Source organism: Lacerta agilis, chromosome 1 (genome assembly GCF_009819535.1).
Source record: "Lacerta agilis isolate rLacAgi1 chromosome 1, rLacAgi1.pri, whole genome shotgun sequence".
Classification (NCBI taxonomy): Eukaryota; Metazoa; Chordata; class Lepidosauria; order Squamata; family Lacertidae; genus Lacerta; species Lacerta agilis.
In genome coordinates, this window is record NC_046312.1 from 129,527,639 (window position 1) to 129,552,692 (window position 25,054).

General features: G+C 43.5%; 1 protein-coding gene across 1 annotated transcript in view; it reads left to right on the forward strand.

Moving 5' to 3' along the window:
- The window catches only part of SPAG16 (sperm associated antigen 16), a 389,408-nt gene that overhangs the window by 273,166 nt on the left and 91,188 nt on the right, over positions 1-25,054 (forward strand). Inside the window, exon 15 of the mRNA XM_033171018.1 lies at positions 9,679-9,805. Within this exon, the coding sequence (XP_033026909.1) occupies positions 9,679-9,805 (127 nt within the window). The remainder of the gene's footprint in view (positions 1-9,678; positions 9,806-25,054) is intronic.

Genomic DNA, 25,054 nt, shown 5'->3' on the forward strand with positions numbered 1-25,054 from the left:
GTTTTTCCTCACCACCCCAACCAAAAATGGGGGAGGGGGAATCCCCAGCTGAAATGCAAACACTTCAGGTCAGTTTTCCATTGATTTACCAAAGGACAAATAATGTCAGACAGTTCTTATACCAAAACAAAATTTCAATTTTGTTTACCTCTTCAGTAGTCCAGCTTGATGTCAGTTACCATTTAGCTAGGCCAATAGTATTGATATTTGATGTCAGTTCTTATTGATTACTGAGCCAAATGATTCAAGAATCAGATCTTTTAGATGTTTCTACGGATGGCAGAAATAAAGAAGGGGCAGGCAGCCTGCAGTTGACAGACAGAAGCAGAGAACAGAATAGAATATAAAACTGAAAAGGCACCAGAGGTTCTTATTTATGTATTCAGAGTATTCAGCGCTTTGCATAAACTCAAAGTCAGTCATTTGCAAAGGTTACTTAATAATTTTAAATATGTACAATTGTAGATGCAGAAAGGCTAATAGGGTCTTCCTTAGATGATTGATGCTATTACTTGCAGAGTGTAATTACAAAGTAAGGTTATAATGAAATACAGATATTAGCCTTGTTATTTAACACAAGACTAAGACTAGTACAGAAGGTGCTTTGAAAATGAAAAAATTTAAAATATTCACATATGAAAGTGTAACAGAACAAAATTATGAATATGGGTGTTACATTAAGCAATAAAATGTGTATTAAAAAGAGCCCTTCCCAGGGACTGCTTAATTAAATTTTATTCAGGATCAAGACATTGATTATATCAGTGGTTTTCAACCAGTGTGCCATGGCACCCTGGGGTGCCTTGAATGATGGTGAGGGGTGCCGTGAGCAACACTGGCCTCTGTCCCTCTTTCCTTCCTCCTCTGATGCCCTCTTGCATCTCTGCCTCTCCAAGGCTTGCGTGGTGGTTTGTTTATATCCTGCCTTTTCCTCTAAGGGACTCAAGGTTGCATTCATGGTACGCTCCCTCTTTATTTTATCCTCACTGAGAGCCAGTGTGGTGTAGTGGTTAAGAGCGGTAGACTCGTTATCTGGGGAACCGGGTTCGCGTCTCTGCTCCTCCACACGCAGCTGCTGGGTGACCTTGGGCTAGTCACACTTCTCTCTGAAGTCTCTCAGCCCCACTCACCTCACAGAGTGTTTGTTGTGGGGGAGGAAGGGAAAGGAGAATGTTAGCCGCTTTGAGACTCCCCAGGGTAGTGATAAAGCGGGATATCAAATCCAAACTCTTCTTCTTCTTCTTCACAGCAACCCTCTAGAGTAGGTAAGGCTGTTGGACGGTTTATGCACTGGATCCTCTTTGAGGAAGCCAGAGAAGAGGTTCCAGGGACAACACATGTTATGCAGAGAAGGGTGTACAGGTTTCTTGGAAGCTTTGGATACTCTTGGGGTGGTTGTGTGTTCTAGGAACCCTAGTTCCACCTTGGCTCATCCTAGTACTTTATGAAGCTGGAATTCTTCTCAGCATAAATAAAACCACCCACAATTATATCTTGCATCCTGGTGGGTCATTGAGAAGGGTCTAGAGCAGGGGTCAGCAAACTTTTTCAGCAGGGGGCCGGGCCACTGTCCCTCAGACCTTGTGGGGGGCTGGACTATATTTCGAAAAAAATATGAACAAATTCCTATGCCCCACAAATAACCCAGAGATACATTTTAAATAAAAGCACACATTCTACTTATGTAAAAACACCAGGCAGGCCCCACAAATAACCCAGAGATGCATTTCAAATAAAAGGACACATTCTACTCATGTAAAAACATGCTGATTCCCGGACCGTCCGCGGGCCACATTTAGAAGGTGATTGGGCCGCATCCGGCCCCCGGGCCTTAGTTTGGGGACCCCTGGTCTAGAGCTACGGTAGACTGGTTGCCTGCCTTAAAGCATACTCAGTGAATAAGTACTAGCTACCTGCTCAATTTGGAATCAATCTGAAGTTCAAATTCACTTTGAATGTGTTTGGTAGGTATCTGTATTAACTGGGCTGCTTCTATGAGGCCATACTTTTGGTAAATACAATAAAGCACAGTGGGATGGGGGTGGAGTCAGAGCTTGGAAGTTCCTTGTTAAGCCTATATAAATTTCCTTCTGACACAGACTCTGGATTATTTGAAATCTAATTCAAATAAATCTGCTGGTAGAAGACAGCCACCCGCAAGAGAAATCTGGGTTGAACTTCAAATAATTACAGGATTTAGTAGCAAATCTAGAAACTTTGTGAAGTTTTCAGCTAGTCAGTGGTGGAGGAAGACTCCACACTACCTGGGGCGGCGAAAGGAAACGCCCCGGGGGGCGGGGCGCCGTGACGTCACAAGTGCGCCTGCGCAAAATGTTGCACAGGTGCACTCCCATCAGCGGGCCGCCGCCGCTTCCGCAGCCCCCTTTTAAGCCGCAGAGCAAAAAGGTGGCTCAAAAGGGGGCCGTGGAAGCGGTGGTCCGACAACGGAGTGCGCCTGCGCGAAATGTCGCGCAGGCGCACTCCATCATCAGGCCGTGCGCTGCTGCTCCCGGGGTGACGGAGGGAGCGGCGGCGTGTGGGAGTGGCGGGAGGGGCTGCCACTTGTCATCCCCACGCGCCGCTGTTCGCTCCATTGCCCTGGGAGCAGCAGCACCGCACACACCGTGCGCTGCTGCTCCCGGGGCGACGGAGTGAGCGGCGGCGCATGGGGGTGACAAGTGGCGGCCCCTCCCGCCACTCTCCATGCGCCGCCACTCGCCCCGTCGCCCCGGGAGCAGCAGCGCTGCACAGACAGCGTGCCGGGCGGCGGAGTTCCCCTTGGGGAGTGGCGGGAGGGGCCGCCGCTTGTCACCCCCCCCCCCTCCCCTGGCACCCGGGGCGTACCGCCCCCCCCAACTACGCCCCTGCAGCTAGTCAATTTATAAAACAAGCAAAGTAGCAGATATCTGAAGAAAACAGATATTACATTTTGGATTTCAAAGGATTACTAGAAACATCTCACCCATTGCCTTATATTACTATCACTCATGACAAGAGTTCAACTTGCCTTTCAGCCCATTGAAAGAAAGCATGTATGGGCTGTATGAGTTAGTGCTGCCTTTTGCTAACATGCCCAGTAACTGCACCCCTGGCTACCTGAATATTCAAGGTTTTTATTTGCAAGTACTGTAGATGTACTTGTGCAGATCTCCATGCAAAGTGGGACTGTGAATGGGCAAAGGTATCCTACCCTTGTGTGGGAAAAGATCTACTGACATACATGAGTATACACACAGAGCCCCTGTACATGCCAGCCAAATGCACAGATGGCAGAAGGGTCCCATCACATGTGTTGTTTCAGCCCATGTGGCATCATCTGAAACTTCCTATGGAACAGAAGGATTAGCACCATGGAGTGGGAAATAAGCCCAAAAGGCATGTTTGAATTCACACCTACTGATGCTGGTCAGGAGCACACTTGAAGGTGCTTTTACACTTGGGGTGCTTATGGGGTACCATCTGAGATGCCATCACCCAAGAGTCCTTTATGAATGCTGCTATCAGGGCTTGGGTTTAACGATGGCATCCAATTCACAACCATCTTAAGAAAGCTTTGGCAATTATCATTCCTCTCCTCGTCTGACTGCACAACTCTTTGCAATTGAGAGGCACTGCTTTGATAGATAAAAAGAAAAATAAATTGATTAGACTAAGCTCCTTGAAAAAAAAAAGTGCAGCAAAGAAAACTGCGGTATAAAGTGCAGTGTCAACTCTGTATAGTAGTAACTCTGCAGGGTGTGCAGTGATCTTGAGCTCCGTATGTAAATTTATGCAAAGAACTTTTGCAAGCCTAGCATGTACTCTTCTTTTCAAACACCACAAGAAACGTCTTAGTCCTTGATTTGGTAAAAGGCAGAAATATTTCCTCTGTTTCACGCTGCAAGGAGGGATCATGTGGAGTGATTTTAAACAAACAAGAAGAGAATAATCTACCATTGTTGGACAATTTCAAGTGCTAGAAACATTGCAAGGGAAGGTTAAGATCCTCGTTTTCATTAATGTTTTCACTAAGAAAATTTCAACAGTGTGTGTGTGTGTGTGTGTGTGTGTGTGTGTTGTGGGATTCTCTGAATAAAAACCTGACCTGCACGGTTGATAAGATAATTTGTTGGATGAGATCAAACTCTGACCAGGATAATATTTTGGAGTTTGTGGTGCATATCAAAGTCATGAGACTCTGTTTCTGAACCCAGGAATACAAGTTTTGATAAAATCACTAATAATTATGGGCAGTATTTTATTAACAAGAATCTCCACTTGCACAACAGGACTTCCCTGCCCTCTCCTCCCCAAACTGTTCCAGAGGCTTGGGGAAACCTCTAGAACAGACTTAGGGCGCATGCAGGGTGGAGAGGGTAAGAACATTGCATTTCGCAAACAGAAATCCATGCACTTCAGTTTAGCTCATTTGTTCTGCAAGATTATTCAGTCACTGCCTGAGTCCGGAGGTCTTGTGGGGTTACGCATGCTGTTGTTGCCTGTCTCCTTCCAGCTTCCCATGCGTTCAGAGCAAATGTCTGCAGTGGCAACCCTACTCTCCTTATGTCGATTCTGCACTTGATTTAAAACCAGGAACCCTGTGCTGAGCATGTGAGAAGGCAGAAGAAGATATCCAACTATATGCTGAAGCCCCAACCCTGCAGCCTCTTTGTATTGGCAGTGCCCCTTCGTGCAAATAATGATGGAATAGGGCTTGTACAGTTGTCCAGGTGCTGGAGTGATGAGCTGCTGGTCCTTTTCTGGTCAGCTTCCTCAGTTCTTCATGCCACAGCCAAGAGATACCCAAAGCCCTCATTTATCTTGTCTGAAGCTAATAAGATTCACCTAGTAGCATGAGTGAGCAGTAATTGCTCTGCACCTAAATTTATGAGGGGAGGGGGGCTCAGCAAGGGCGCCATGCATTTTATAAACAGCCACACTATTATGTCCTCATTACAGAACTGCATATCAATCAGGGTGGTTGTTTCCTTGCACACATGAAAGGGAGAACTCGTGACTGCTGTCAAGGCTGGGTTTTTGAAAGGAAGCAGCAGCTTTTGTTTCATTCCTTTGTGGACTGCAGTATCTGCAGCTGAAGCAGCCAGGGAAACAACAAGAGCATCAATGTGAGGTGATCAGTTTTTCCAGTGGCAAAGGCTGTGGTTAAGCCACACTGAGGTGTCTGTCATGCCCTGTAAGCTCCTACTCTTTGTGAGGATAAGACAGGCTAGACAGGGGTCAGGCTAGACACTGTCCCTCAGACCTTGTGGGGGGCTGGACTATATTTTGAAAAAAATATATGAACGAATTCCTCTGCCCCACAAATAACCCAGAGATGCATTTTAAATTAAAGGATGCATTCTACTCATGTAAAAACATGCTGATTCCCGGACTGTCCACGGGCTGGATTGAGAAGGCGATTGGGCCACATCCAGCCCCTGGGCCTTAGTTTGGGGACCCCTGGGTTATTCGGAAGTAAACATGCCAGCAAGAGAGCAATGCTTGAAAATTTCTCCCCATCCAAGTTTCTCCTTGAATTTTGGGCTTCTGAATAACTTGCTATTGATTGATTGCTCAGCCGTGCTGCTTTAAAGTCCATCTTTCTTCTGTTTCTGATTTCCAGACTTCATTGTGCCTGCTGCGGGTGGGCATCTTTTCACAGTTTTTATTTGATGGCCTTGCCCCCCAGAGCGTGTACTAGCACACATGTCTGTTTGTGTGACTGCCCTGACATAGCTTTGAACAGCGTTTCAATCAGTGTGTGCATGTGCTTGTGTACATCAGTAACATGCTATGAGAAAAAAAAATATATTAACTGCAAACTCTGGCAAGCTACACACCCACCTATTAAGAATTAATTTTAGAAATTTTCCAAATTAAAATTTGCTCACAGGAACAGAAAGAAGATAACCAGGCACAAACTTTTAATTTGATTTCTAGTTACCCAAAGCATTTGTTAAACAGAAGTGTCTGCAGAGGAAAGACTGTCTACTGGGGATATGGTTCGACTATGGGCCATAACTTTATTAACTTTTCAAGTCTGAATTGCAACAGAACTTATTTGTGGCTGACTCCAGCCTACAGTGTGGAGCATCTTCGCTACTAAGATAAGGGCTAGAAATGAAATATCTGAAAATCACATTGGACAGGCAAACCCTTTAGCTCGCACATTTGTCTAGATTCCCCAATCTGACAGAAATTAGATTATCATGATAAAGGCCTGTCCCACTCCCTTTGACTCCACTTCAGTTTTGTATACCAGGTAGATTTCTAATTTGGCTGGGCTCTTTTCCCAGAGGGTTTGGATTCTGGCTGGCAGGTTCCATGAGCCCCCTCCGTAGGCTTTCAGCTCCTATTAGGCTTCCTTTTCCTGTGGTATTGTGTAATGAGTGATGGGCAGAGCAGGTGGATCCCGACCCAGAGTTGAAAAGCAGTGGAGGAAACCAGGCAAGGAAGCCTCAGCCAAAAATGTGCTTTCCTGATTGCTGGAAAAATAATATTCATATGTACCTATCTACTTGTGAGTCTTGCCAAATCTTGTTTCTCCTCCCTCCGCATGTGGTTCATTTCAGCCTGGTCTGGTAACACAAGGCCCAGACTTGTTTCATACCCTCCAACATTTTTCTGATGGAAATAGGGACGTTCCATTTCATAACAATAATTTTACTATTTATACCCCACACTTCTTACTGGGTTGCCCCAGCCACTCTGGGCAGCTTCCAACATATACAAAAAACATAATAAAATATTAAACATTTTTTTTAAAAAAACTTCCCTATACAGGATTGCCTTCAGATGGCTCGGTGCGGAGATAACTCCATACCCTCCAGCATTTCTCCAATGAAAATAGGAACATCCTAAGGAAATGTGGGACATTCTGGGATCAAATCAGAAACTGGGACGGCATCTCTAAATTAGGGACATCCCTGGAAAATAGGGACACTTGGAGGGTCTGTTGTTTCAGGTGCAAAGTGCCTGGAGAAGATTAGCACGAGGCTTTGTTTAGGTGTTGCTGCTGGGGCCAACATTTTGCTCTCGACAAGATGTATTATTTATGCTGCGCCTTGGATTATGTTCTTGCATTTTTGTTGCTAGACCTTGGTATGAATTTCTACTGGATTGTTTATAGTATGTATTTGTTAATATGACATACTTTGGCCTTTTTAAATTTTGTTTATATGCCTTGCAGTTGTTAATGAATTATGTTTTCTGGTGTTGTGAGCCACTTTGAGCATGGCTTACTATAGAAAAACAAAATAAAAAATTCTTTCCAGTAGCACCTTAGAGACCAACTAAGTTTGTTCTTGGTATGAGCTTTCAGGTGCATGCACGAAATCTGGTATCTGAAGAAGTGTGCATGCACACGAAAGCTCATACTAAGAACAAACATAGTTGGTCTCTAAGGTGCTACTGGAAAGAATTTTTTATTTTGTTTTGACTATGGCAGACCAACACGGCTACCCACCTGTAACTGTTACTATGGAAAAACAGCATACACATAAATTGATGTCTATGTGCTGTACAGATTAGGTTTGGTACACATGTGGAAGGAAGCAATATTTCTTTTTCTTAATTTCCCCCCCTGATGTGACAGTGGTAGGTTACAGAATTCACCCTTCCTTATGCAGTACTATTTAGCTCAGTTTTTTAACAGTTCTTTAGTTCCACTGGTGCACCAGGCTCTAATCTTAAATATACTAACTAGGGAGTACATTCCATTGAACATAAGAAACATATAAAGGGTTGTGCTGCATATAGATCAGCTACTGAACTATTTTTGTTAGTGGTTATATGCCTAAATTATCTCAGACTACTTGGTGCATTTGATGAAATAAGTACCGGTAGTTACTTCCATGAGTTCATGGCAGATGAACCAGTTCCTGTCTATGATTGGACAGACCTTTTTATATTACCAGTGACAAACCTGACCAAAGGTCGAACTTGCCATTATTTTAATTAATCCTTAAAAGAAAACGATAACGAAAGGATAATTTTACTAAGAGATTTGCAACATTTGCCTCACCAACTCAGTGATTCATCTGTTATTTCCTCTTTGACCATATAAAATAGCAGGATTGATATTTCTATTATGCAAAGCGCGTAACCCAGAAGAGGGATAGTTCTGGAGAACATTACTCTTAGGTTACTGGAGTGTGCGCAGGAGCTTTTTGCCTTGTATTTAATTTCGTTCTTCCACAACATACAAGAAAATCACACAGCTCACTGCCTCAGCGCTCCATTATGCTGTTGTGTAAAACTAATTTTACTATGTGGCATACAGCATCGATAGAAGACAGCAGAGAGAAGGGCAGTGAGCCTTACTAAATAATAGCACTTATGGAGATGAAAATGTAGAAGGCTTCAACGAGGATGCTAGATTCTGATTTCAACATTTTATGGAAGGAAGAAAACCACACTGTTGCCAGAGGCAGAAGGCCATTTCTTATCAGTACCTGAAGATGTCAATCCAGCAAATGACCAAGTTTCTTGTTTAGAACAAAATGTAGCACTAAAAGTTCTTCCTTGTTAACACTATTTATTTTGTAGCCTTTTATTCTAGCTCACTGAGAAGTTTTCACCTTGTTTCATGTCCAAGTTCATTGGTCTTAAGGAAGCTGTAGAATAGACAAAATAAAATAAAATAAAATAAATCCTTCCAGTAGCACCTTAGAGACCGACTACAACGGCTACCTACCTGTAACTGGAAATGTAGAATATATTTATTTACTGGGATCAAAAGACCTGCCCAACTAGTTTCATGCATCCAAGAAATCGCTGCCTTGCAAAATCTGCAAGAGTTAGTGACGTTGAGGTGCAGGAATACGGTAAGTTCTGTGTCAGAGAACGATGGCAAGGAATATGAGGGGACAAATGGCAAATCATGGAAGCAGCAGTAGGACTAAGGCAGGCATAGGCAACTTCAGCCCTCTAGATGTTTTGGCCTATAGTCCCATAACCCCTAGCTAACAGGATCAGTGGTCAGGGATGATGGGTCCAAAACATCTGGAGGGCCGAAGGTTGCCTATGCCTGGACTAAGGGAACACAAGGCTACCATTGTTGCAAACCAAAATAATTTCCCAGCAAGGCTAAAACCTGATTGGAAGCAAGGGTCTACTTGGGAGTATGAAGATGGGATAGAACAGAGAATGGGTGCAGTTTGAAGGGCCTCCTATAAGATTCTGCAGGGCAAGGCAATGAAGATATGATATTCTCAGCTTCTCAGAGAGTCAGAGGAAGCACAGAGATAATGTAGAGAGAACCCACCCCTTCACTTTCTGCTTTGGCCTTGGGCAACCAGCTAGGGTAGTCATGAAAGAGAATCTTAAGAATCACACCAAAATGTTTGTGCAAAAGGCACATTGTCCACCACAATCCTGCATATCATAATAGCAAAGTAACATAATATAGATGTATTCTTGTTGGTTTATTTCAAATGCCCCCAAACAGATCTCCAGTTAACACTTTTTGTGCAGGTAACTCCCCCTCCCCCATTTCAACTCCGAATACAGATTTCCAGTTTTTCTCTGAAATATATTTTTTTTCTATTACACATGGGATACGCCTTTCCTAAAGCAGATCTTTAAGGTAAAGGAGAAGTTCATGAAAAAATGTTAGTTACTAATATGGCTTCCTTTGTCTTACAATTAGCGTTGCATTACAGTGGCTTCCAGAATTAACGTTTTCCTCATCTTTCCCAGGGCGATACCATTGTTTCCTGTGACTCTTATGGAGTGTTGAAACTGTGGGACATTCGGAGAGGTGTACCAATGGTGTCAATTGATGCAGGCCCACATCCTGGCAACCAAGTGGCCTTTGACCCATCTGGTAAGATCTTCCTAGAAACTGGAGGCTTTGACTGTTTCTCTTTTCCTGGTTTATTTTTCTTTCAAAATAATTTGATGCTGAAAAAGAATTAACTTAGTTCCACTAGTTTCTGTTTCTTTCCCATATTACCCATGTACCTCAGCCGAGTTCATACATTTCAGTTTTTTCAGAGATCACACCATCATTTAAATGCATGAAACTTTAATCTCAAATTAGCCTTCATTGAACACCCACCTTTCATGTCAGCCATTGCCTAAATAATGGCTTGGGTTGTTCGTGCATCAAAATGAGCTGGTGCAGTGCACTATACCACTTAGGCTACAGGTTGGAAATGCTACTTATGAAAACCACCATAAAATATTTAAAAAAATGTGTTTATTTAAGAAAAAGAATAAAAACTTCCTGCAAATAGAAAACACCAGGAAGAAAGGTTTTAGACCAGCCTTCTCCCTACAGTGCTGGCTTTCTATATATAGGGAGCTTTCAGTGTAGACAAACTTTTTAAATCGAGTCCTGTACCTATAGTCTAAAGTGGTGCAGTCCATTTCACACACACCCCAGTCTCCCAGTCTATGGCATGCATAGAACAGACCTGAGAGGTGAGCAAAAAAAGTAACATGCATGAAAGATGTTTGCTATTACAGTATTTAAATTAGTGGTGCTAACAGTTGCTTAAAGCTATACAGAAATCAGAAAGCTTTTATTTACAGGGTTTTTTAATACTTTCCCTCTTTTCTGCTATTAAAATACTTATACAAGTATTCATAAGCCGCGACTGATAAGTACTATTACTCTTACGGCTGACTTTGTACCATAATAGATGGTCTGCAACTCACAAGAAAATGAAATATATGTAGAGCACAACCACTTTTGCATCCTCAGCTATTTATAACAATATGTCACCTGCATTGTGAATGACTTTCCTTTTATTTTAAAAAGTAGCCAAGCTACAAATAGAATAAATGTATTTTATGTGGGGCATTAATCTTCATTCCAAAAGCTACGGTAAGTAATTGCTCAGCATAAAACACAGGCACACACCCCATGCAGGAATGCATGTATGCTTTACTTTTCTTCAAATGCATAGTGGATTTAGAGTTATAAAATAGGGACCATTGCTGCTTTTTGTTATTTCTAAGACTCCCCCCCCCCACATAAATGTATGCTTAAACTCAGGGTGCAGAAATTCATCGCATAGGAATGTATGTGCATTGACCTGTCTTTTGGAATATCAGTTGTTTTTATCAAACCCTCTTTGTGTGTCTCTCAGAATTCCTCTGATCTTGTCCAAGCAGGAATCTGCAAGTTCAGCTAGAAATAATTTAGGGCAAAATTCATGTGCAAGAAAGGCTGCTGCATATAAAAATGCTTGGGGTACTAACACCTTTGGCAATAGTTCTCATTCCTAGCCTGTATTCATCCTACCATTCTTGAAAGCAGGTGATAGATGGTGTTAGAGTTGACAGCACCAGCTATCTTGATATGCCTTAAAAAGAATGTTCTCAGAACCCTTTTGCACATGTGAATCATATTTGTCAAAATAGAGACAAGTGTGCTTTCCAAAACTCTCCTTGGATTAGTCTAGAAATTACTCAGGTTTGGGGGTAATACATCCAAGCCAGACCAAAGAGATGGGAACAAAAATCTCTTTATGTGGGGCAGTAAAAGACACTGTACATGCAAAATATGATGAGTGTTGATGTCATCTCCCTTCGGTCAAGAGAGCTCCTCTCCCTATTTATTTATTTCATAAAATTTATACACCGCTTGTATATTTTTAAAGCCCTCAAAAGATTAAAACTCACCTCAACTTTCTCAGCATCTGGGTAGGCATGTCTAAGCAGTGGTTTTTTGTTGTTGTTTAGTCACTTTGTTGTGTCCAACTCTTCGTGACCCCATGGACCAGAGCATGCCAAGCACCCCTGTCTTCCACTGCCTACCGCAGTTTGGTCAGACTCATATTGGTAGCTTTGAGAACACTGTCCAACCACCTCATCCTCTGCCGTCCCCTTCTCCTTGTGCCCTCCATCTTTCCCAACATCCGGGTCTTTTCCAGGGAGTCTTCTCTTCTCATGAGGTGGCCAAAGTATTGGAGCCTCAGCTTCAGGATCTGTCCCTCCAGTGAGCACTCAGGCCTGATTTCCTTAAGAATGGGTAGGTTTGATCTTCTTGCAGTCTGTGGGACTCTCAAGAGTCTCCTCCAGCACCATAATTCAAAAGCATCACATCAATTATTCGGTGATCAGCCTTCTTTATGGTCCAGCTCTCACTTCCATACATCGCTACTGGGAAAACCATACCTTGAACTATACGGACCTTTGTCGGCAAGTGATGTCTCTGCTTTTTAAGATGCTGTCTAGGTTTGTCATTGCTTTCCTCCCAAGAAGCAGGCGTCTTTTAATTTCGTGACTGCTGTCACCATCTGCAGTGATCATGGAGCCCAAGAAAGTAAAATCTCTCCCTGCCTCCATTTCTTCCCCTTCTATTTGCCAGGAGGTGATGGGACCAGTGGCCATGATCTTAGTTTTTTTGATGTTGAGCTTCAGACCATATTTTGCGTTCTCCTCTTTCACCCTCATTAAAAGGTTCTTTAATTCCCCCTCACTTTCTGCCATCAAGGCTGTGTCATCAGCATATCTGAGATTGTTGATATTTCTTCCGGCAATCTTAATTCCGTCTTGGAATTCATCCAGTCCAGCCTTTCACATGATGAATTCTGCGTTTATGTTAAATAAGCAGGGAGACAATATACAGCCTTGTCGTACTCCTTTCCCAATCTTGAACCAATCTGTTATTCCATATCCAGTTCTAACTGTAGCTTCTTGTCCCACATAAGAGATTTCTCAGGAGTACAGCGAAGGCGCCTGCTTGATATCTATAGGCAGGGAGTTCCAAAGTGCAGGTACTGCCACACTAAATAATTGAATTTCTACAAATGCTGAATGGATATTATGCAGCACCTTCTGTAGTGCCAATTCTGCCAATCAAAGTGGTTGTGTGGGTAAATGTGAGGTAAGGCAGTCTGAATTTCACTAATGTACCTCTTTATTCCAGTCCTATTCAGTGTAATGACATTCTGTTGCACTGAACAGGGTCAGAACAAAGAAGCATGGGGTCAAAAATCAAGGAGGGAATAGAAGCCAATCTCCTGTGTTTTGTTTTGTTTTGTTTTGTTTTGTTTTTTGTTTTTTTGTTTTTTTACAAGGGAGTGGGCTTTCCTTGCCCAGCCCTCTATATTCCAGGCCAACTCATTGTAGGGACATTATATTAAATGGAGTCAAATTAAGCTGGTACGAATTTCCATAGCCAAGAACCCTGTGCACTGGCAGCTCTGGCAACTTGCTGGATATTTGGCTGCCAAAGTCCTCATTATTCCTGGCTGATGATACTTTGCTGTCCTAGCTGTGCAGAGTATTTTGTCTTGGCCACGTCCTTCTTCCTTAGCTTGGATTTTAATTTCAGCAAATATTTCTGGGGTGTGTAACGGTTTGAGGCACTTTTTTTTTAAATCAAAGAGCCAGTCTTTGAACCTTGCTAAGAATGAAAACTAAAACCTCACCCTTGCTAGTATATATCTCTTATCCACATCTACCAACTGCTCACTTCTGAGCCAAGTGGGGTGCAACGAACTCTCCCCTTATTACTAAGTGAATTTCTAATCAGGTGTTCTGGGTCAAATTTCAATCCACCCCACCTGTCCCTCTGAGGTCCGTCTGTTCCCTTTTATTAATAATCTGGGAATCTCTTAGTAACGGGAGTTTTCCTGTCCAGCGGCCGTGGCCGGTTATATCCTCTGCTCTGGGCTTCAGGGGTTAAACTCTTCTTTGCCTACAGTTCGGGGTCTCTCTTTCATTAGATCCCTCACTATATCAGTTAGCTAAGCCCTCTTATCAACTCTGTGACAATACCAGGGTTTCCGCCCCTAGCCCCTCCTGAGGGAACTCAAAGACACAAACTATCACCCTGCAGGTCAGTTTTGTCCTTTCCCTGAGTTCACTTCCTCATGAGCATACATAGCTTGCTGGACCAAATGAACGACGATATTTTCTTAGCTCAACAATAAGAAGTCTTTATTTCTTTCAGAACATAACGGTTTCAGTAATGGTTTATAAGCTTAGTTTCATAACAGTGTAAACTCTTTCTTTCAGCATCATATACACATCTTCAATGTATCCTAACCTATCCTAACCTACCCACCACTATCCTGGCCCCACGCCCTCCTTCTTCCAGTCACCACACCTCTAACGGCTGCTCCCTCCTTTTAAAGAGCGGAATGTCCCGCCTCCCATGAGATACCTGCCACTCAAACTGGGGTGCCCATTAACTCATAAAACACCGTGGGTTTCTGAAAATCCGTTAACTTAGATCCGTTTCGTTACATTGGGAACCTTCCAGTAGAAAAAACAAAAACTTGTCAGATCAAGATAATTTATATAGGCAGAAAAATCTTATAATTTGGATAAAGTCCAAAACTGTCACTACAGTAAAAAGCCAAAGAAGGAATGGCAAGCTTGACTCAATGACCAAGAATGAAGTTCAGTTTAAAACAATGCAGTCATAACTCCCAAGCAATAGGGAGAAATATTACAGCAGGTTTGTTAATTTTCTTTGAACATAATCTTTGTTTTCAAATTAGGTTCTGGGAAAACATATCTGCCTGCTACACACTTATTACTACTTGTCCTTGTCTATGTCATGTATCACTGCTACACATCCAAATGCATTAGGACAGGCAGAGGCAAACTCAGTCCTCCATATGTTTTGGGACTACAACTCCCATCATCCCTGACCACTGGTCGTGTTAGCTAGGTATGATGGGAGTTGTAGTCCCAAAACATCTGGAGGGCCGAGTTTGTCTATACCTGCATTGGATTTTTTTGAGAGTCACAGTGCATCTTAGAAACAACAAGGCTCTCTAAGGGGGAGCCATGAGGCAGTAAGTGAGAGCTTAGAGTAATTGAATAGGTCATTTATTACAAAACACAGACAACATGTAGACTGGACCAGCAGTTACTGGGTTAAATTGATAAAGAAGGCAAGGACATGGACAAGGCTGGGTAGGTACAACAAGGGTGCCAAACTGAAAATCACACTTCATTTGAAGCAGCTCAGGTTACCCACCTGGAGAGAGAGAGAGAACGTCCAGCTAGTGCAGAATTCAGCGGCCGGGTTGCTCACGGCAGGTTGGTTTGAGCATATTACACCCATCCTGGTCAGACAGCACTGGATGTCAATTAGTTTCTGGGCCCTGTTCCACCTGGCCTTTGGGTTGGTTTCTGTTTGATAGTTATGCTTCATTCTTTTATTGGTGGGCTATTTGGAAATGAGACTGCAGTTTTAATTTTGAATTTTTAAATATGTCTTGTTATCTGTATTTTAAATTGATTGTTTTTATGTTTTTGCTGTGATTTTAATTAGTGTTAGCCGCCCTGAGCCCGGTTTTTGGCTGGGAAGGGCGGGGTATAAATAAAAATTTCTTCTTCTTCTTCTTCTTCTTCTTCTTCTTCTTCTTCTTCTTCTTCTTCTTCTTATTATTATTATTATTATTATTATTATTATTATAGCGCTGGTTTTGACGTATAAAGTCTTAAGCGACTCAGGACGACAATACCCCAAGGACTGCCTCCTCCCCTATAAACCGACCCGAACACTGAGATCATCTTCTGAGGCCCTTCTTTGCATGCCTTCTCTAAAAAAGGTCGAGAGGGTGGCAACATGAGAATGGGCCTTTTTTTGTAGTGGCTCCCTGTTTGTGGAATGCTCTCCCCAAGGAGGCTCAACTGGTGCCTTCATTATACACCTTTAAGCACCAGGCAAATGTTCCTCTTTAACTGGGCCTTGGGCTGGTTGACATCTGATGTCCTTCTAAAATGTGCTGTGGAAGGTGGGATTATTAGGTTGTATTTGTTTGTCTCTTTATTATGTATTTTGTGGTTTTTTTAATTTTTATGTTGTAACTGCCCTGAGATCTACAGGTCTAGGGCAGCATACCAATTTAATTAATAACAACAAAAACCCACCACACACACACTTGAATTGAAAGAGTGAAATGAAGCCAGAGTGCAAAATATCCGTTCCAAGGTGAAAGGGCTTTTCCTTAGGGGTCTACAGTCCTTCTGGATGTTGCCCTATGTTCCAAAGCAGAGGGAGTAAATGAGTGGTTCCTTACAGATTCCCATGATGACTAGTTCACTCTTGTTTTTAGGTATGCAATTTGTTATCCACAAACATCCAGGGAATTTCTTCTGTGTCAGGAGACTGACAGCTTGCCAAGCCCTTGCAGGCAGTGTCAGAGCGTGTTTCAATTATGCCTGGGGCAGGTGCTGGCAGGTGCGCTGGGGGGCAGGGCAGGATGCACCACCCCAGCCTTTACTGCTGACACGACACCAGCCCTGATCTGCTTTGTGAGGCTAGGATGATTCCCAGTCTCGCAGAGCAGCTTGGGGAGGGCAATGTGAGAAGGACGCAACAGCCATGTGCTGCCCTTCAATCCCAGTCTCACCCGCGCTTTGCAAAGCTGGGTTTGAAGGGCGCATGGCTGTTGTGTCCAGCTTTCGCTGCAGAGGCGGCACAAGGAGCACACCGCAAGGCAGGCACCTGCCCTTCAAAGCAGTCGGACTGGGCTGATTAGAAGGGCACACACCTAAAAACTAACCAGTAAGCTGAAAATGACACGGGGACAAACGGAAGAAGACACCTTCACCCCGGTATGGTCCCCCTTCATCACACACACAGCCCAAGAAGATAATGACAAAAATCTACCAACAGCATGCAAATCAATATGGCTAACCTGACCAAAAATGCCCACCCACCCCACTCACACAGGAGACCAAAGAACACCACAGCCAACCACAAATGAACAATCACACCCTACGCCAACCCCGACCTCTCTCACCACCAAAGGAGCACAAGCGAACAACAGAGAACCTGCACAGACAACGCTGACACCAAACCCTACACATATTAAGCAAATCAGAAGAAGAAGAAGAAGAGTTTGGATTTGATATCCCGCTTTATCACTACCCGAAGGAGTCTCAAAGCGGCTAACATTCTCCTTTCCCTTCCTCCCCCACAACAAACACTCTGTGAGGTGAGTGGGGCTGAGAGACTTCAAAGAAGTGTGACTAGCCCAAGGTCACCCAGCAGCTGCATGTGGAGGAGCGGAGACGCGAACCCGGTTCCCCAGATTACGAGTCTACCACTCTTAAACACTACACTACGCTGGCTCTCACATCGTCACCCTACCCCACCCATCTCCCCATCCCACCCACCTCTCTCCCCCGTCTCTCCCTAATGTCTCAACAACAACAACCGATTTGTAAAAATGTTATATGGAAAAATAGAAGAGAAACATTGCATTACCTTTGTAAATCAAGAAAAGCTTTAATAAAAATATTTTTAAGAAGAAGAAGAAGAAGGGCACACACCAGTTGTGTCCTCCTGACGCCCTGCCAGCCCCACGCTGCTTTGCATGGCTGGTATGTGGGATCGGACTCAGAAAGCAGCGTGGGGCTGGCAGGGGTGGCATGAGGAGCAAAGTGAGCCCTAAAAGGGAAAAAAAAGTGCCCAGGGCAACGGCCCTTCTCTTCCTTCCCATGGTACACCTTTGCTTGTAGGTTCTTGAGCGCCATATATGATTAACCAATTGTTGAAGCTTGCAGAATTTATGATTTATACATCACCCTCTCAAAGGATATATGAAGGCAGTGAACAATTAAATTTTATAAATTGTACAACAGTTAAGGCCAAACTGTTAGTGTCTTCTAAAACGGGGCTGCTGTCCTGTGAATGTGGATACTCGCCAAATATTAGAGCCACCTGATGGCCTGTAAATCATGAGCTAGGATTGCCAATCCTGCTTAGAGTCCATTCCATCACTTAACCTATCTCATTGTGCATGTAAAATGCTGTAGATTCTTGAGCAGGGGTAGGCAACCTAAGGCCTGGGGGCCGGATGCAGCCCAATCGCCTTCTCAGTCTGGTCCGCAGACAGTCCAGGAATCAGTGTGTTTTTACATGAGTAGAATGTGCCCTTTTATTTAAAATGCATCTCTGGGTTATTTGTGGGGCCTGCCTGGTATTTTTACATGAGTAGAATATCTGCTTTTATTTAAAATGCATCTCTGGGGCATTTGTGGGGCATAGGAATCCGTTTATTTTTATTTTCAAAATATAGTCCGGCCCACCACATGGTTTGAGGGACGGTGGACCGGCCCATGGCTGAAAAAGGTTGCTGACCCCTGTTGTTGAGTGTGCTTAGATTTAGCATAATGTATATATATATTTATTGGGGAGGGGGTATTTTTGCTGAGATAAAAAGAAAGTGTATTGGATTCGGCAAACTTTGTCCTTTCTTCTGCATTTGAAATACGTATTTTCTGCCTCCCTTCACCTTTCAGAGGTGAAGCCACTCCTGGGGATTGTTGACCCACCCACCCGAATAAAAGGGCTGAGGGAAAAGTAGGCCTGGTTCTGTTGATAGAATTCTGGGTGATTTGCACTAGGTTGGGAACTACTGATTCCCAGTTGTTTTTCCTCCCTAAACTATACTACTGAGATGAAAAAAAAAATGGTGTAACCAGGAATGGATTTTGTGTGGAAAAACTGTGAACTCTGTCCAGATCTGGTTCCCTGAACCAGTTCCTAGGGTCAGAAACTTTCTTTTCTAAAGATAAAAGAGTTTTTTGCACCAGGCTCCACTTGTAAACTCCACTTAGAAACCTGGAGTAGATCCCAGGAGTCTGAAATCTGCCCACCCCTAATGTCTGCCGTGATGTGGTATAGGGGGCTGAACTGAGATGGGGGTGGGGGAGACGACAAATGGAAATCACTGATTCCTCCCCAAGTTCAAGTGGAAAGTATCTTCTGCTTGTGCAAGTGGATCTTTGGATTCAAAGCAGTGAATAACTTTAGGCAATTGCTTTGAGCTTTTCGGTACTTTGAAGAGATAAGTCCCATTGATATTCTCTTTATCTTTGTGAGAAAAGGAACATTTCCCTCCCCTGAGTGCAGCAAGATGGACAGTTATTTAATGGAGCCAGCTTTTGTGACACAATTCAGTGGAATTAAATGTTTTCATCTCACAAGACTGCATGAGTCCATCATAAAATGAAGGTTTAGAAGCGGCTGGGTACCTCTTAGGGCAATATATGGCACATTATTTTGGTTGCAGGCCCTTAGTTGACTGTGGCAATATTTGATCGCTGCTAAACAGTATCCTTTGAGGAGATGAAACAGCTGCAGCTGCACTGGATTTATGCCAAAATCAACTCAATGGGAAAATAGTTTGCCCTGAATATGTAAGTGTAGGAAATATCCTCACAGTTTCTGACTTCTCCATATGAAACTAAAGAAATCTGAAAGGTTTGATCATTTCTTGGGGGGAGGGGGGCAGTCCTGGTCACAACTAATTTTGAGTCCACAAATCACATACTGTACTAAGTTACCTTATTTTCTAAATAAGCTTTAAAATAACACTTAATCTAAAAAGAGGCATTTTAAAACTGAAGGCATGGGAAATTACAAAAACACATTCTCATTTCCATCTCTCCTCTAGTGAATATTTTAGCTCCATACATTCTCAAATTTACATTCATCCTAGCTCACAGAGGGCTATGATTAGTAAATTCCCACTTTGGATGTATTTCCAATTATTTGATGAAAATTCCTTCCTTTCATGCTGAAAGCTACACGGTTTCATCTCAAAGTCTGGCTTAGATTCAAGAGCTTCATCTTGTGATTAGCTTACTCCTGCAGACAATCAGACACTATAGATCCTTGAAGGTCATCTTATCCTTTCTTCCGTGAAAGCTTTTTTTAAAAAAAAGATCAACAGCTTAGACAGCTTCTGTGCACTGAGTAGATTTTATTCCATTATATTAAAACGAGAAATCAATTGCCTTCTGCAGTATAATACAATAAAAGGAGGGATTTACAATATATTGTATTGTGAAATTAATCTGATAATATTCATCCGATGATAATAATACTAATAATAACACTTCAGCATACTACGTCTGTTGAAGAAGCCTCATAAGACAAGTGGTTATATATTAAAAAGGAAATAATGCTAAATGCCAAATGCTTAGGATGATGAAAGGATCAAACAATATATGCCCTGGTGTGAGATACAAGGCAACAGCTTTAACTTAGCAGCTATCAGTTCAGATTTCCATCTGCTCTCCCTTTGGACACATGAGGCTACTGTACTAGTCTTGCTTCAGGTGCAGAGCTTTGAGTGCAGAATTGTCCAACATTGGTGTCTAGGGCTCAGGGGAGTTGTAGTCCAACAACGCTTGACAAAAAGATCATGAATATGTCAAGCTGATTTAGATTAATAGGGAAACCCTAACAACGTCAGATGAGCCCTCCTCAATTGGACGAAGATCCATGCTATAGTCATGCTTCTTGTTTCCAAAGCCAACCATGGCCAGTCAGGAAGCTGACATGTGGAACATGAAGGCAACAGCAGCCTGCAGTCGTTTGCTTACCAGCACCTTGTATTCAGAGGTTTTCTGCCTCTGAACAGATAGCATCTGTTTACCTATAAGGCCTAATAGCCATGCGTAGATGTCCCAAACACACCTAGCCCCCTCAATGAGGACCCACAACTGGAAGTTTAGTTCTTTATTGGCAAAACACTCGATTGCATCAGTTTCCAAGGCGTAAGAATCACATGCACCACTCTGTGCTGTCAAGTATCCCGTTTTCCCCTGGAATCTCCCTTATTTCAAGCAGTTTCCCGCTGCCATCCCTTATTTTTTATATCCCTTTAATTTCCCGTTTTTTCAAAGGAAGCAGCTCCTCTCCTTCCCCCTGCTGACCAGTGACTGGGAAGACCTCGACTCCTTGCAGCCTCAAAGCAAGCGGGAGCCATTTCCTGCACTTACGGGGGGGGGCGTATTTGGCCCCCTGCATCAGACCCTATCAGCTGCCGCCGAGCCCCCCAGCTAGACAATAGGGTTAGCTGGGGGGCGGAGCCTGGCTGCCTTTGAAAACGGGCGGCTGATGCTTTGAAACGTTACAATACGACGGAGCGGCGCGCGATTTGTAACTTTTTATCCGGCTTCTGGCAGCCTCAGCCTTATCCCAAACTTTTATTTTCACCAAAACTTCCCCGTTTCCACGGGCTTCGGCACTCGCAGCCCTGCCGGGGACCCTCTCAGGACGCTGGAGTGTGTCAACTCCGGTTTCGAAGGCTGCGCAGGTTGCAACATGCCCGGGAAATAAGCTCTTCAGTTGGTGGCGAGTGACACAATAGAGCAACCCTCGCAGCAGCACGTGCATGACCTTTATAATTAAATTCCCCGTTTCACAATAAGGGCAATGAAGGCACTCGAGGCGGTGCATTTGCAAAAAGTAATTATACTGGGACCTGGCACCGGAGCTCGATGAGCAGCCAAGGCGTCGTAGCCCACGGGCAGCGTTTCCAAAATACAGTAAGCCTACTGTGCGCGTTCACACCAGTGCCGCCCACTTCTGCTTCTGGCTCCGCCCACCACTGCCATGTGACTGTCCCCAAGATAGGTGAGGCTGCTGATCCCTTATTTTCAAATCCGAAACTTGACAGCTATGGACCACTCCTGATAAATGGGTAGCTAGGCAGCTCCTTCTTCAGATCTGTGCTCCGACTCAGTTGGAGCAACAGCGCGCCACACCTCCTGACATGGCGCATGCAAGCAACTGGTGAGTTCTCCAGCTGCTGTTGCTGCTGCTGCTTTAAGCCCCTCCTTGTCCTTGGACACAGTGGGGGAGGGGACAGAGGAGATTCTAGCAGCCTAATTCTCTGGAACCATTTCTTCCACCTCTGTGCCTTCCTGCTACAGTACTTTCCCCCGCCTCCTCTCCTTCCATCTCTGACCGCCCAGATTCTGCCTCCCAGGTGGCACAGAACCCCACAAATCACTGGCCCCTACCCCTGGATCATCCTTCTGCCTCCTTTGCCCACCCTTCAGACTCTATCCTGTATTACTTGGTTTAATCCCCTTTTAAAGTCAGCTCATCTAAGGCAGTGCTCGGGCCGTGGGTGGTGCTGTGGGTTAAACCACAGAGCATAGGGCTTGTCGATCAGAAGGTCAGTGGTTCGAATCCCCGCGACGGGGTGAGCTCCCGTTGCTCGGTCCCTGCTCCTGCCCACCTAGCAGTTTGAAAGCACGTCAAAGTGCAAATAGATAAATAGGTACCGCTCCGGCAGGAAGGTAAACGGCATTTCCGTGCGCTGCTCTGGTTCGCCAGAAGTGGCTTAGTCATGCTGGCCGCATGACCCGGAAGCTGTATGCCGGCTCCCTCGGCCAGTAAAGCGAGATGAGCGCCGCAACCCCAGAGTCGTCTGTGACTGGACCTAACGGTCAGGGGTCCCTTTACCTTTACCTTTACCTTTTTAAGGCAGTGTTCATCACTACATTTTGTGGCAGCCAATTATTTTGGTTAACTACGCATTTTGAAAGGACTGCCTTTGTTTTTTTGTCCTGAATCTGTTGCCTTGTATCTCATGTCATGAGGGGTTGGGGGGGCATGCAGCAATGCCTTAAGAGAACAAAAAACAATCCTCTTATTGAGGGCATCACCCTGAACCTCATCTTAATATTCCAGCTTTTACACATCATCTCCATACTAGGTTAGTTTATTAATTTATACTGAATGGATAAAAAATAGCATAAAATATATAGAAAAGACTGTTTCTAATCATTGAGGATTGAATAGGTTGTCTGGGCTTACATTCCACAAGGGAAGAAGATTCTCCCTTGAGCTCATCAGATTTTATTTTTTAGCAAGTTAAGAGGAATTGTTGAAGGGCAACATGGTTGTGTTTATATACTATGCTATTTCTAATGCAATATTTTTCCCTCCCTGTGGAAAATTTTCTTTTAATAATGTTAATTTGTTATTGTAATTTTATTCCTTGAGAAATCCCTTTTGCACTAAAACTTTGAAGTTAACTTTTCTCTTTTGTCTTATTATTTTTGAAAGCTCTCTTGGCATGGAAACAATGAGATGAATTTGAATGTAATTGTGTGAGGTGTATCCATAGCTGTCAACTTTCCCTTTTTTGCGGGAAATTCAAAAAAAGAAAAGAAAAAAAAGGGAGGGTTGACAGCTCTGGGTGTATCACAATTAGAAAAAGAGGTGAATTATCATGAATTACTACTGTTGTGGACTACCGGTATATAACTGTGAAGAGACATAATCCTTTGATTCCATGAGTGACAGACTTTTCTGCTTCTATGAACTTCTGAAGAAGTGTGCATGCACACGAAAGCTCATACCAAGAACAAACTTCGTTGGTCTCTAAGGTGCTACTGGAAATAATTTTTTATTTTGTTTTTAAAAGAATGTAAAAGATATATATGGGCTCCTTTGGAATGAAGAGTGGGATATCAATTTAATCAGTAATAAAAATCTAAAAATATATATTTAAACCTCCATTCCAATTTTTAAAGGCCTTTTCTTGGAAGATTCCCCAATAAATTAGCGCCTGAGTAAATAAATTATAGCTGATATCTCATTTATGCTTACACAAAATTCAAAATATGAAGAACACTTAAGATTGATTCACATGTGTGCGTGGTAGTCTTCTGATAGGGTGATAAGTATGTGGATTAGTCGACTCATGCTGGAAGCCAGGCAGGAAGAGTTGGGGGAAATGCCAGTTGTCTGCCATGAGGGAGATGCATGCTCAACCCATTGCTATGGCAACAGGGATGCAAGTCCACCTCACTACAAGAAGTGACTTGATGGGAAGTGTGTAGAATAGTCAGGCCATGCTGGTGGCTAGGCAGGAGGAGGTGGGGAAATTAGAGTTGTCTGCCATGGATTCCTCTCTCTCACTAAACTGGAATTTCTTAAGGAACTTTGAGAGAGGAACTAGTGGCATGTACAACACTGTGGTATTGTTTAAGGGCAGAAAGCAGTGCAGTTGAGAATAACTTTCCTGGGGCTGCTTGACAAATCTGATCTTTTCAGATTCCAGTGATGGATCCTTAACTCCCAGATTAATCCGCAGATTGGATTTCTCACTTCTCTGAATTGTTGGAATGCAGTTATGGGCAGATAGATAGATAGATAGATAGATTACGGCTATAAGCCCATATAAACATTACATAAACACAAAATCATTCATAAAACACAGTGAAACTATGGGCATATAATATATGTATGTTGTTGGCATCCATCTGTTTCAAGAGACAGTGGAGTGCACTTCTGTGGTGTGAAGTCACATTGTTGTGTTAACAGCACCAAAGTGACTTCCCCAGAGCACAAGCCTGGGCAGTGTGTATGGAGGTCCTGGGCTGCCCAGTTGAGTGTGTATTGAGATCCTGAGTTGCTCAGACAAGACCCCATTCCCGCCCTTGCTGGTGTGGTCCAAAGGAATATGCTTGGCACCAGCTTGGCTGCAGGAGTTGCCAGAAGGAGGCATACAAGGTCCCATCCAACCATTTTAGGGACTCCACTCCAGATTTGTGTGGGGTGTACTCCTTAGCCTTTTCTTCTTCCTCAGATGTCCTGCAAGGCAGCAGAGGTTTAGGCTCAGAGTTCGTTACTTTTTCCATCAGTGTTCCCTCCCCTGCTTGCTCTACTCAGACCTCTGATGTTGTTTAAAATATCTATTTTCCTCTCATTGTTGCCCTCTGCTTGCTGTACTCAAACTTCTGCCATTGTTTGAAACCACCATTTCCCCCTGTGTCTCTCCTTTCTTGCTATACTTTAATTTCTCCCTCTTCCTTTCCTCAGCTACCTTATAATGGGCTCAGAGCCCTCAAATATCCCATAGTACTTTCACAAAATGTATTTCATTCCTGGCATTATATGTTGAGAGAGGAAAATGTTTTGTGACATGTAGCGTTTCTGTCCAATGCTAAGGGTTTGCAAGTGTGGTTCCAGAGCCATTCCTAGAAGTATCACTCTAATTGTTTGGCTTGGTGGCATAAGCTTCTTGTTATCTCAAGTGAACGTCTACAGCTTGTGTGAAGATTCTTAGAGCACTGACAAGTTCCCACCGTCACCTCAATTTTCAGAATCTGTTCTTACTATAAACATAAGAATTAAATATATTAGTGCTAAATATATTAGTGCATAATACACCAAAGCCAACTGAGATTAAAAAAACTATTTGCAATACAACCCTCATGAAAAACTAAGGCTGCAGTACCCTGTTCCCCAGAAGAGTGTCCCAAGGGCCACAGGATGGTTCAGAAGTCCCTCCCAAAGGGCAGAAACAGAGTTCCACCCTCACCGAGACAGAGATCTGAC